Source organism: Denticeps clupeoides, chromosome 4 (genome assembly GCF_900700375.1).
Source record: "Denticeps clupeoides chromosome 4, fDenClu1.1, whole genome shotgun sequence".
Classification (NCBI taxonomy): Eukaryota; Metazoa; Chordata; class Actinopteri; order Clupeiformes; family Denticipitidae; genus Denticeps; species Denticeps clupeoides.
The window spans coordinates 25,727,762-25,741,927 of NC_041710.1; the positions used below are offsets into that span (position 1 = coordinate 25,727,762).

The following is a 14,166-nucleotide window of genomic DNA, read 5'->3' on the forward strand; positions in this document are numbered from 1 at the left end:
ATAAGCGCTTGAGTGCGAGTGAATGGGTGTGTGAAAAAGAAAGAAGTTCTAACTTCTGCTTCAATAAGGTCCGTAGCCTGCCTCTCTATACTGTGTGTGTTTGTGTGTGTGTGTGTGTGTGTGTGTGTGTGTACGTAACCAATCAATCAGCAGCTGTCACATGCATCACAGCTCTGCTCTGTGCGTCAGGCCTGAGTCTGCATCAGACCCGCCCCACCAATCTGAAGAGGAGAGCCCAGAGCATGTAACACACAGCCTGGCCTGTGTCCCTGCATGAAGCATGATGTACAGTACAGGCCAAAAGTTTGGACACACACATCAAAACTACGAGGAGTTATGTACTTAAGAAAAAGTGGAGACCTGGCCTCCACAGTCACCAGACAACAAGCGCTAAACACCTCTGGGAACTTCTTCAAGACTGTTGGAAAACCATCTCAGGTGATGACTTCTTGAAGCTCATCGAGAGAATGCCAAGAGTGTGCAAAGCAGTAATCAGAGCAAAGAAACTAGAATATAAAACATGTTTTCAGTTATTTCACCTTTTTTGTTAAGTTCATAACTCCACATGTGTTGGTAGTGAGAATCTACCAATGTAAATGGTCATGAAAATAAAGAAAACACATGTGTGTCCAAACTTTTGGCCTGTAGTGTACATCTCTGTTATCAAGCCTTGACAGGAAGGCTGCTGAATGAAACATTTACTTCGGTGTCAAATTGCTTCCCAATCAGCTGTTAGCAGCCCTTCCATGTCTCTGTGCATGTAAGATGGGGCACAAGATGAGGTTTGGAGAAAAAATACACAATGTTTTGAGAGAGAGGGAGGGAAAGGTTGAACTGGATCTTACTCGTCTAGACTGGATCTCCTTCACATACAATGGCAGCAGGAACTCTGAGACTCCTTCAAGTCTGATGCCCTCTTTGGTCACACGGAGGTTGCCCATGCCATCCTGGAGACAGAGAGGGAGAGAGGCAGATTAGGTTTAGCTGAACTTAAAACAAGGTTTAGAGCATCACTGTTTGCTGACTCAGTCTGGCTTCTCGTGTTTAACATAAAGTGGTCGGCAAACAAGAATCCTTTAGGACTCGAAACGTCAGACAAAATAAGGATGAATGGAATTCAGTATTTGAGAACAAAACAAAAGGCAAGAACCAGGATCGTAAGCAAACAAGGAAGGACTCCGTCAAATCACTTACCTTACTTTTCTTGCCCCTCACTACCTTCACACCAAAATGCAGTGTGACAAAAATACACTCAGTATTACCTGTCAACACCAAACACTAAATTCTGACTGGTCACCACTAGGGGTGATGAAATTAATTGCATGATCGATGCATCGCGATGCAGACGTGCATCAATATTGCATCGATGCAGTGCAGAACATAATCGATCACATCATAATGACGTTGCTTGGTGATTTTCTGGCGGCAGTATAAAAATTCTTGTTAAAAAGTGGTGCCGGTAGTGACTGTGGCGACCTGATCTACAGAGTACAGTGCCGCTCTGGGTCCACGCTGCACAAACTAAAGCTTCCACACAGTGTACAGTTCTCAATCTGTACACAGTCTAAATAGTCCCATCGGGGTCATGTGAAATGGGATGATGAATTAAATTTTAATTCTGTAAGGAATACTGTTTTGAACTTAGAAGTCACAATAACGTCAGGGTTGGATTTTTTTTACTCTCCATATTGCTGTTCACTGTTTATATTTGAAAAAAAGTTTTGACATGCAACTATTTACCAATTTTTTACCTGAATTAATAATAAAAATAATGTTAATAGAAATGTATTAGACATTAAAATAAATGATTGTGGTATAAATCAAGTCTATAGTTACATCAAGTTATTTAAACTTTGTATTGTTCTCTTTCAAAGTGGTTGCCTGTAACCTTTTTCAAAAGGAAATGTCGAATTTCTACGCTGTGACTGAGTTGATAAAACACTAAAAAAATTGTATTTACCTATTCCCTGTTGATTTGCATTGTCACTGCATTGAAAAATTACTAGTGGTTACAGGCAGCCACCTTGGAAGAGAACAATACAAACATTTTTTCTGATCATTGTAGCCAATCAAAGAGTCCACGCAGGCGTACACGACCTTAACTACTGTATTTGTATCATGTGACCATGTAGAAAATGTATGGTATGCATTGTGATGCATCGATATCTAGGCACTTATAATTTTTATCGAATCGAATCATGAGACTAGTGAAGGTTCACACCTCTAGTCACCACTACATTACATGACAGCTCATTTCAATATGGTTGAGTGGATTGGAGATCCTGGCTCACAAAAAAAGGAACCCCGGACTGTTGCCATAGGTACAATGAATGCAAATTCAACCTGCATCCAGGAATTCTACATGACCCTGCAATTTTGTCAGTTCACTGTGACCTTTACACAAATGTGATCAATAAGCTTCGCCTCGGGTGGGTTTCACCACTCAAGGCAGGCGGCACCTGCTGTGGAAATCAGAACTTCCACTACTATGCATGAAGGCACATGCCCACAGACCAGAAGTTAATTTTCACCCCAAACCACTTACTGACATGCCTTAATTTCTATTAAGTTAAATGTCATGTGCTTGTGCATGTATGCTTTTATAAATCTTCACTTTCCATATCCAGGCGAGGACTCACGCAGGATGGGGTGCCAGCACACACACGCACACATACACTCACACCATTCACCGCACCTACAGAGAGTTTACCAATTCATCTATTGTACATGCTTTTGGACAACGGGAGGAAACTGGAGACCCCAGAGGAAGCCCTCGCCAACATGATGAGAGCACACACAAAGGTCCAAAATCTGGCTAAAGACAGTGCAGTTTTATTTTCACTTGAACAAGGTGACTTTGAGAAGAGACAAAAAGAGAAATGAAAATCCTAGCATTATCCCATGAGTTACACTTTCTTCTGTAATTTCACTGCCAAAAAAACACCTAAAAACATTGCAATATGCATTGTTTTCCTAAAACCAAAGGCTGCAACAATCCACGAAAAAAGCCTGCAAAATCCTGGAAAGACTGATAAACTGCTTAAAGCACTTTTCTTTCATCACTGGAAGAACACGTCTGGAAGATCTAAAGGAACCTCATGCCTTAGATGAAAACCAAAAAAAAAGAACACTTAAACACACACATGTGTGCATCACTGTAAAGAACCATATTTGAAAGGATGATTTCATATTATATGGCTGCGTGAAACAACAGACTGATTTATTATCTATAACTTGAGGGCCTTACATGTTCATCCCGATGGGGTTCCTGTGCGGAGCGTAATGATATCTGCCGAATAATTAAACCTTGAAGGACCCCCGTCTGTTGCAGGCTGTCTTTTGTTTGTTCCACCGGTGCTTTCTCCCATGTTGGCATGGTGTAAGTGTACGTGTGCTATTGGATGTGGCAGGCTGTAAATTTAAACATCTCTCTCAGGCAGGCTCACTATTCAATTTCAGCAACACAAAAGAGGAGCCCCACAGCTATATATTTCTCTCTCTTTCTCCTTCCTCCCCTTCTCCTCACTCTTTCTAACATCCCCTATATCTGCACTGTAGCTAAAAGGCAACTGAGCTACACTAACCACATACGCTGCAGCCAAAGGCGTTTCCATTAGACAAGCGGCCACAGCAGTTTGAACTTTCAATTCCCCTTCTTCCCATGACTCAGTTTCAGTCACACACACACACACATACATGGGCATACAGACAGGCGCTTGTAAATAATGACGTAGAAGCATGCACTGAGAGGTTAACCACCATTCCATCTGTACCATCTGAAGGATTCTTCCGCATCCTGACTACACAGTCATGCACACACATTGGTTAAAGCCCAAGCAGTAAAAACGCAGCATGCCAGATGACCCACCAGTCACAGTTATTGTCTCAAGACAACATATTCAATCGTATTCAATTAGACATTCAATTAGACAAGTTTTGTCAAATAATAATCACAAAATTCTCTCCAAATCATGTCAAATCATTTACAAAAAAGAAAAAACTTTTGTTAACATTTCCCAATTTTGTCCTTAAGTTCCTTCTTCTTACCTATAAAGCCTTGCACAATAATGGTCCAGTAATACCTAACTACTCTACTAATCTCGTATAAAAACCATCTCAATCCCTTTTTCAGGGAGTTTTTCCTTGCCACTGTTGCATATAGCTTGCTCACTAGGGGTCCTGAGCACTTTTCAAAAATGTTTATAAAAACTGATTTTTAGTGCAATAATGTCTCACAGAAATAAAAAAAATTCAGTTATAAGGTTTTATTAAAAATCCAATGTAAAACTGATTTGAAAATAGCCACTCACACTAATATATATATTTATATAGTATACTTTTTATATACCTTTTATATATTGTAAAAATAACCCCTTTTAATTTAAATTATGAAGTAAATCTGTTTTGACCAAATTGCACTTCAGCATATTCATTTTAAATGGAAAATGGTTAGTTGGGTAGATAGATTTATGCATGGATGGATTAAAAAACACTCAGTTTAACGTTACTTCTGTCCTTTTTTTTTTTTTTATGAAACATGAACTATTTATACAGTCCTGAGTGGACCCCCATTCCCCAGCTTTTTTTTTTTATTTCTGTACCTCTGTCAGTTTTGCAGATTTATATATCCATCAGCTCTGAAAAGTCAATCATCATCAGTGCATATCCCTCCCATGCCTCACTTGTAAACACACTCTTGGATTTGCGTGAGGCACATCGTAAATACCCCACTTTAGGCATTTCACTTTCTCAAAGGAAAACATAAACCCTCGGCGTGGGGCAGCACTCGATCACGCCTGTCCACAGACGGAGATGAGGTGTTGGCTGGATGTCTGATCCCCCTGGCCAGTGCTCCAGAAAACACACACACACAGATACCACAAAGCTGGCTATTGCAGCAGTTTGACCTCCACGGTTTTAAAAAGGGAGAGTTCAAGCCGCAAATGTGTTCATAAGAACCCCAAGCTTTCTCAGTGTTACTATAGCTCGGGGATCTAAAGCCCTACCTGACGCAGCACATTTTACAAAACGCCCTGGAAACAAGCCACAAAAAGCTGCATAAGCCCAAGAGATCGTTGTGATTAAAAGAGAGAAAATGCAGACAGGAAGCTATTCTTACACAATGAGAGCCAGCGTTTTTTCGTTACTCGAATTTCAACTTTTCCTAGTGCTACAAAAGAAAATGTAAGATCATGTACACAGCAGTAGAGGAAGTCCTGGGAAAAAGAGATTTGCCCTTGGCCAGGTATATTTGGGGATGTCCATAACACAGTGCATCTGGACTTTGTCTGCCCGCTCGTAAAGCCAAAGCCGCCGGAACCTCTGACGGTTGGGTCGACGGTGAAGGACAAATGCTGAGTGCAGCCATCAGACTGCTCAAGGCAGCTCGGTCTCTCGCTCCCCTGGCCTTGTTTGTACGCCGCCTGTCAGTCAGACAGGCTGGCAGTCTGATGGCCAGCTCTGCACTGGGCACTCCCCTTCCTACAGGATGCGCCGTCACTATGAACCATAAACAAGAGTGCTAAACCGTATCCTCTTTTCTCCTTCTCAAATAATGGATGAATATGATCAAACATTTCCACTGATTACCTCACACTATGCAAATGAGTGTGCACACTATTTAGGGTGGTAGTAGCCTAGTGGGCAACACACTTGCCTATGAACCAGAAGACTCAGGTTCAAACCCCACTTACTACCATTGTGTCCCTGAGCAAGACACTTAACCCTAAATTGCTCCGGGGGGGGCTGTCCCCGTAACTACTGATTTGTAAGTCGCTCTGGTTAAGGGCGTCTGATAAATGCTGTAAATGTAAATTAAATGTAAATGATGCTTTGATAGCCCTGTGCCCTTGGACTCACCCAGGTGGCACCCATGTCACATGAGTGTTGAATCCTGATCACTCACAGATGCCGCTTATTGGGTGATCAGGACCCTTAAAAGTTTTGTTTTTTTTATTCCACTCACGTTTTTCTCACCCGATGTAGAGCATCTGTGCCTCTCTCTCCTCTGCCCACTGCCGCATTACAAATTATATAACATACAGTACACCTGATCTGTTTTTAAGATAAACAGTTATATACAAAAAGGGACAGTCTGCTTTTGATGTCATATGACAGTGTTCATGCTAAATTTAATGGTTCACGCCAGTAATGATTCTCTCAGTTATTTAACTGCTGATGCTGAAATGAAGGTCATGGCGGGCTGAGCCCATTTCGGGACACAGGCTGGGGACTCACGTAGGGCAGGGCACAGCATCCATTCACACAAACATGCAATTTAAAGTTTGCAAGTCACCTAGTGTGCATGCTTTTGGATGGCATAAGGAGAACCCAAAGGAAACCTGTGCCGACACCAGTATCAAAGGATGCACAGCGAGGCCAGATTTAAACTCTTAAGCTTGGATGTATGAGGCCACGTCACCCTGCTAATATATCAGTAACTGATATTTAGATTCATGTTAGAACATATATTTTACTGTCTAAATATCTTTTATTTGATGCTTTATGTTTTAATGTTTACTGCAAGAATTACTGTTCTACAAAATGAAAGAGAAGCTCTCTTTGGGTTCATAAGGTCATAGATCACCCCATAGAGAATGGTGCTCTATGGTATCTTGCAGACTTATTTTTCTTGATACAGGTTGAAGTGATCATCAAAAGCAGATTGACGTTTTAATATGATTATTTTTTCCTGCAAAAATAAATGTAAATCTCTCTCCATAAATAACATAGATGTACTGACACACACGCCTTCTTTATACTCTTGTTTATGTAACACTTGCCCACACGCTTACTGACACACAGACACAAGTTATTTGCCACAAGTGCTTGACAGGGATATAGATAGGTGCTAGCACCACTCCACGAGAATAAATGGTGATTTTCAGCCCACGTTTTCCATTTCCTTCAATGTCAAAAGCTGAAGTGTCAAGATGCTTGGCCAGCAGCCCTGGCCGTCCCCCAGCATTTAATGAGGAGAGAGTACAGACCCTGGGCACACTTGAGGGCAACCCTGACCACCAAGGGTCGTCCCTTTACAGAGCAGGAAAACGGCTTGTCTTTGTGTGTGTGTGTGCTCCTGTGCACAGGTGAGCAATTTCCCTGATGCGTAATGGGCGTAAAGAGGAAAAAAAAAAAAAATCATCTCCAGAATGGCTGTCTGTTTGCGGCAGCAAAGCCATAAAACAAGGCCTTTGAACAGCAAACGAGCTGGTTGGAGGAGGAGCGCGATTAGCGCTGATGATGGATGAGGTCTGGCTCTCTCTCTCAGGCCAGCCCAACGCAGCATTACCTGGAAATATTATGATACCCGATTGCCCCTAACAAGGCAAATTGTCCCGAATTAATCCCCCTCTTGACAAAAGAGGCCTCAGACACTGCTCATGTTGCGACAGAGATAAGGACAGAGGGCTGTCTGTGTTAAACCCGAGGCTGCAGCAAACACGGAGGGAAGGCGAGAACAACAAAAGAGCAAGAAAGAAAGACAACGTGACATGTGCACAGCTTCAGGAGTTTGAGGGTGTGGCTAACCTGAGAAGTTCTCTGTCTCTTCTTAAGCGATCTTTGGAAAATTCATTTACCAAGGCCTTCTTTTTTTCCCCGTTCTTTTTCTGTTATGTTAAATAACATCTTAATATGAGGTCATGGCTTTGTTGCCACTTGTTTTTTGCTCTACATTTAACTGCGTGGCTTTTGCAGTGCCCTGCATTGCCGGATCAATGGATTATTGAATTTCATCCACCATCTATGGCAACCTGCCTTTAGAAATTATTGTTGAGGAAATGCATAGCATTATGGAGACCTTAGTATCCTGATTACATATCTGGAATAGGCTTCTGGGATACAGCTGCTTTGTAGAAGCAATGAAAGAAGACACTTTGAAATGGGTCAGAGGAGAAGATATGAAATTCTGCAACTCAATATTGAAACTTGACTGACAATTCAGTAAGAAACTTCTTCAGCATCAGGCGCCGAAGAGCCTGGAACTTGGTAGTCCTTCCATCCTCATTCTTTCAGACGCTGAGTGACTCATCCGAGGCCTCCGCTTTGGAAGACAAGCATCATCAGGACAGTCAATATCGATCCCCCCGTCAGGCCGAACCGGGGTGGGAGGGAGTGATGTGAAAGGGAAGAGAAAAACAGGGACAGTAACATGAAAGGTTGGTCGTGTTTGGCGCCTGTGGGAGGAACAGAGGTAAAGACAGGAAAGGGCTGAAGTAGGAGGAGTGTGCTTCACAAGTCTGTCCAAACCGTCTGTGCACCTTTTCATTATCTTTAAAAGCAACTGCTCTGTCAAGGCAAGAGTTCATCTGTGTCAAAGTAATTAGACCCTTATGCACAAACCCAAGCTACCTCACTGTCACTTTTCTCAAAGGCAGTTGCGCCAGGTCGGAGGCATTTTGCACCGGCACCTGCTGTAACTGTAACTCCTGGTTCAGTCTGTCAAAGGTGACTGGGCTTTATTTTGGCACCAAGGTTCCACCAAATCAATAAAGACATATGTTGTCATGGACAAAAAAACTTAAAACTGCCAGACGTTTAGGAGATATTCCAACTGAAGTAATAAAGTTTATTATTAAAAAAAAAAAAAAAAAAAAAAAAAGTGAAGTGATTGTCACATGTGATACACAGCAGCACAGCACACAGTGCACACAGTGAAATTAACCTTCCTTAACCGCTAGGCCACCACTGCCCCATGTTAGCATGTTTAGCATGTTAGCATGTTTAAGAAGGAATGGTGGGTGTTACGTCCCTACGATTTAGGGCTGTAGATTTGTTTGTGTCTGTTTGGGAGGTGAGAGAGTTTTGGGTGTGTTTCCTGTTAGGCTGCAAGAGGGGAGGAGCATCCTGATGATTGGCCCAGCCCACCTTGTCCACCCTTCATCTTGAGCCAATATAAGGACATGGGCCTGATAGACCATGGAGGAGTGTGGAGAATTGTTGTCGAGAGAGTGTTAGAGAATTTAGCGTTAAGTATTTTCTGTTGGTGGTGTTGTTGTAGGTTCTTTGACCTTTTCCTTTGTGTGAGCTTAAGTCACAGGTATCCACTCCCTCTAATTAGTGTCCACGTTTCACTTAACCCCTAGACTAGATCATGACATGGGTCATTTTTCTGTTTATAGTAATTGTGTTGGCTACCAAGACCCTTGGCAGGGGTACAACAAGAGCAGTATTTACGCTCACTAGTAGCCATGCTACATTTGCTAAAGCTAATTCACACTTGACACTAGACTTAGAAGATTTTGCCAGTAGTGGCCATGACATAGAACATCAAATGAGGGCTGCTTATCTGCTCGGTTATTAAATGCCTGTTTCTCCTTGTTGTTCAGTTAATGATGCGATGAATGTGAAGGCCTTCTGTCTTCCATTAGCTCTTTAATGGTGTCCCACCTCTGCCCTTCTCTTTCCTTGGTGATGTGTGGTTTGCCTGGCCCCAGGATACATTATTATGTTCCCAGGACTGTAATTCATGGAAGCAATGCCAAGCCTATGCTGGGGAGCATAGGAAATGTCGAAAATACTTCCCCAGCCAAGCCTGGCTTGTTAGCATGCTAGCTCAAGGTGATACCAGTGCACCTCAGCACTCTTCCTTCATTACTCACACAGTGCTTCTGGGCTGGCGGGATCTGTAAGCCGGCCCGCCATTGTACACTCCAGTGAGAAGGTCATTGGCACCATCCATCCGTAGCTGGGAGTGAGTTAGGGTCATGACCACTGGGATATGGCCATGGAAATGAGTGGAAAAGACACTGAGACGGCAATGTAAAATACTAACTTATCCTATGACTGAACTGCTTCACATACTGCAGTGCTGTTTCATGCTGATTAACGATGACTGTAGCCCATTGTGCTATGTTAGAATAAACCATATCATAATTGCTTTGAGACAAGGGCGTCACTGTATTATAATGGAAGTCACCTTATGGGTCATCAATCCCAGAATGGCAGGTGTTCCATATTTTCAAATGAGGGCGAGAATACGGTGAGTCAGGCACCAGTATAAGGACTTTTGTCATGATTGTAAAGAAAATGTACTAATAAACATACTTACTTGGATAAGACAATATCTTAAACATAACTATAATTTAAAGGTCCCCTATTGTTATTATTATTATTATTATTTTATTTTTTTTGCTTTTATATCGATCTAAGTTGTCTCTTGCCACTTTTAGCAGGTCCCACAATGAGATGTCCCCAGAACACGCAGTTTCCATGTGTGTCGCTTTAAATGAAAATGAGGAGGAGAGAGGCGAGAGGAGGAGGAAAGCGGCCTATAGAAGTGAGCAGGCATCATCAACAATGATGTCATCAACAGCATTCACCAACCACAATGTTTGGCTCAAACAAGCATTTACAAATGCACTTCAGAGTCTCACGTTACGGAACCAAAAAAATACATTTGAAAATACATTTTTACATCCAATCACTGCAACTGTAATGCCTCGCACATTTGCATGCCATGACAGTCAGTGGAGCAACTTTTTTTAGGGGAGGGTTGGAAAGATCTCTGGGTGGACAAAGCATGAGAAAAAGGAGGTAACCTTTCCCCTTATGATGACATAAGGGGAGACATTTCAGATCCGACTGAATGAGCTGCTGCCCTCTGAATGTCGAAGCAGAATGGCCAAAGCACGGTTTACATTTACTCGCCAATCTAGTCACTGCAGGGCCATAGACTTAATACATAATAATTACTATTAAAAGTAGCGATTAACCTCATGTTAATTGTATAGAATTTCAAACACACATTTTAAAGTGCACATTTATAACTATTACTAAAGTGAACAGGCAAAAGTAGGGCTGCACGATTTGGGGAAAAAGACATATTGCAATTTTTGAGATCAATATTGCGATATGCGATATGATAAAGGACACTTGCTTGTATATCAATGAAAAGTCACATACTAATAGTGAAATGTTTAATTTCAAAGTGAAACATACAAACTACTTATAATAACCTGAAATGCCCAGTGCTTTCAAAATACAATATTCTACAAAATTAAATAAATCACAAAAAACTCTTTTACATTACTGTCGAACGACAAACCCTGGTAAGGCTAAACAACTGTTTTGATTATATTTGGCCATTATAAAATCCCGTATAATCCCGTATTATTAACGTTGTTTGGAGGCTTGAACTCAGGAATGCATAGCTTTGCTATCTTAGCTAAGGTTAAGATTTGTAAACTGAGGTGAATTTCTTTAGGAAACCTTCAAAGTTTGAGAAAAGTTAACTAAACAGCTAAGAACAGTCTAAATAGTTAATGCCTACATATAGCCAAAACGTTGTTTGGAGGCTGACTTGAACACAGGAATTCATAGCTTTGCTAGCTTAGCCTAGCTTAGCTAAGGTTAAGACTTATAAAACCGGATTTTATAATGGCCAAATATATTCAAAACAATTGTCCAGCCTTACCTATGAAATGTAATCCCCCGGGATCTGGTTTGTAGCGTACAGCGGTTTGTACAGCCCCAAGCAGCACAAGAGTGAGGCATTTTTGGCACTTCTCTCCATAGACATGTATATGCTTCACTCCACAGCAGTGCCTATCACAATATGGCGGCGACGTTGATGTACGATGCAGCAAGTCATGCGGCGTCTAACCATATGTCTCCGAATCGAAAGTCATGTGACCAAACACGTCACATCCGACTGAAGTAAGACTTCAGTCAGCTCGCAAACTTTGAGAGAATGGATCGGATATGTAGCCGAGTTTCAGACACACTCTTTCTAGACATTCGCTATATACTGGATCAGGCAGACAGACAGACAGATTTCACTTCATCCCAAATTAAATTCAAGAATCAGTCATTTCATAGAAAGATTTCATTAGATAGGAGGAAATTTGTTCTATTTAGACGTTCACTCTGAAGGCAGTAGGTTAGTGGGGAGATAAAAGAACTGACTATGGTTAGATCAATTCTGAATAAAACAAAATGTTACTTAATGAGGTCATTAGCACTGTACTGTAAACATATTTTTGTCAACATGCAAGTTCAGGGACGCACTTGCAGTCATGTTTGGAACAGGGGGACTAGTCGTCACACTTGGGCACTGGAAGAGCTGGGGAGGATGACCGGAGGCTATTGGCCTGAGGGAGGGAGGCAGAAGGTGAGTGGGAGTGGAGCAGTGGAACTCTGGCTCCGTGTGGAGTGGCAGGGAAGGAGGCCATGGGATCAGGCTACAGTGGACCGGGGCAGAGGAGAACAGGAAGACTGCTGGCTTGAGGATGGTCCAGGAGCATGGGTCAGATGGGGGGGGGGGGGGCATCTTGGGTGGCACCGGCAGATGCTGTGGCTTGGCTATGGGTGGCCCACTCTCACTTCCGCTTCTGGGTTGCTGCCTCCCCGGCTGATCTTGCTCCCTCTGGTGGGCTGGAGGTGGTATGTTGGCCGTGACAATTTTTTATATATCCCAAAATCACATACAGTATGCCTCTCACACATCAGCAGGAAAAGGCAAAGACAATTACATCAGCTATGTGTGTTTATGAGGCGGGACACAAGTACAAAATTGTACTTAAGCCTTTAAGTAATGTTTATTGAAGTGCCAATGTAACTGATCAAAACAACCTAAACGTACACATAACCAAGCCAATGTAACATGTTTCAACCTTCCTGTCTGGCACTCACAGTATTACAGGCCCTATGCAGTTTGTTAGAGTGTGAGTGAACATAAGGTTTTGCAATGCTGCTTTGGCTTCAACGGTGTGATATACTGAACTCTGTGATATAAAGCACTCATTATTGACTTACTGCGAGAGTGTCCTGCCAAGGGAAAAAGTTTGTCAGGGATGAAAATATATCAGTCCTGAGGCTATTTGAGAGGAGAGCTAAGCAACCGACTTTGACTTAACCTTGCTTCGAATCGCAGCTCTTCTTTTGTGGGCCATTTCTGACTGGTGCCTCAAGATGCATGAAGGAGAAAAAGTGAAGTAATTGTCATTGTGATACATTGCAGCACAGCACACGGTGACACAATAAAATATGTCCTCTGCTTTTAACCATCACCCTTGGTGAGCAGTGGGCAGCCTTGACATGCGACCGGGGAGACGTGTGTGGGGGACGGCGCTTTGCTCAGTGGCACCTTTGGCGGCTCGGGATTCAAACCGGCAACCTTCTGAAACCTTCTGAGATTCATGAGGGAAACAAACAAGCAGCTAACCTTACAAAATACCACATATAGGTTTGCCAGTGTTAATTGGAGAGTTGGCCAAGTGTATACAAATTGGAAAATGCAAGAATATCTCTGCCTTCAACCAACTATGGAAATAAGACCACTTAGCATGCTGGTCGTAAAACCTAATTTGCTAAAAGTTCAAAGGTCACTGCAGTCTTAAAAGAGCCAAGACCTGTTAGACTATGGGAGCAGAAAGTCAATGCACTCGGGGGTAAGGCAGCATCAACGATAAAGGAAAAAAAATGCTTAAGAGACCTTCCTTTACTAACATGCACAAGGACAATGAGAGGCTGTGTAAAATCTTAATGGACCTTTTTTTCAGGTAGTTTGACCTGCTGCATGCATGGCTGCGCTGTGTAATTCCTTCCCTGTGTTTTAATGACTTTGCACTGTGTTGGCTCAGAGCAAGTTGCTCAGAAGCCACTATCCAACGCTATCAGACATTCCTTATCTCTTCTTTGCTCTGGGAGTATATTTGTATTGTTGATTGTGCCATGACAAAGAAGCTATTTTCTTCTCTGTGCCCCTCACTGTAAGTAATAGCTTCATTTAAAACATTTTATCTGTGTAGCACTTTTCATTTTGCATAGTACATCTCAAAGTGCTTTACACACACAAATAAAATAAAGGAATACATATGACAGTGAATATAAATTACAGCAAATAAATAATTCCAATGGCACTATGGTGTTTTATCCTGGATAAAGCATTGCATTAAGCCACAGAACATAATGGACATGAGCATAATGTTTTATAAAAAGCATGATGTGGAACTACAGCCATATGTCTTTGTGCATGTCGAAATGGGCAATATGGCATAACTTTATCTACATCAGACAAATATTCAGTGTATGTACTTTCATGGCCTTGCACTCCATCACAATTCCCTTTTGTGCAATTGTCTTTCATGACTTTGTTGATCATGTTGGTTAACGGTTTGGGCCGGTGTTGCACTGTGGCACTGTGTACTTCTCATGCATCTCTCT

The 14,166-nt window shown here is 42.1% G+C and overlaps 1 protein-coding gene across 3 annotated transcripts in view; it reads right to left on the reverse strand.

The window, feature by feature from the left end:
• Positions 1 to 14,166, reverse strand: part of sgcz (sarcoglycan zeta) — a 185,065-nt gene that overhangs the window by 51,076 nt on the left and 119,823 nt on the right. For all 3 annotated transcript variants that reach the window (XM_028975813.1, XM_028975812.1, XM_028975814.1), the window contains one exon: positions 846 to 947. In XM_028975813.1, coding sequence (XP_028831646.1) covers positions 846 to 947 — 102 coding nt within the window. The remainder of the gene's footprint in view (positions 1 to 845; positions 948 to 14,166) is intronic.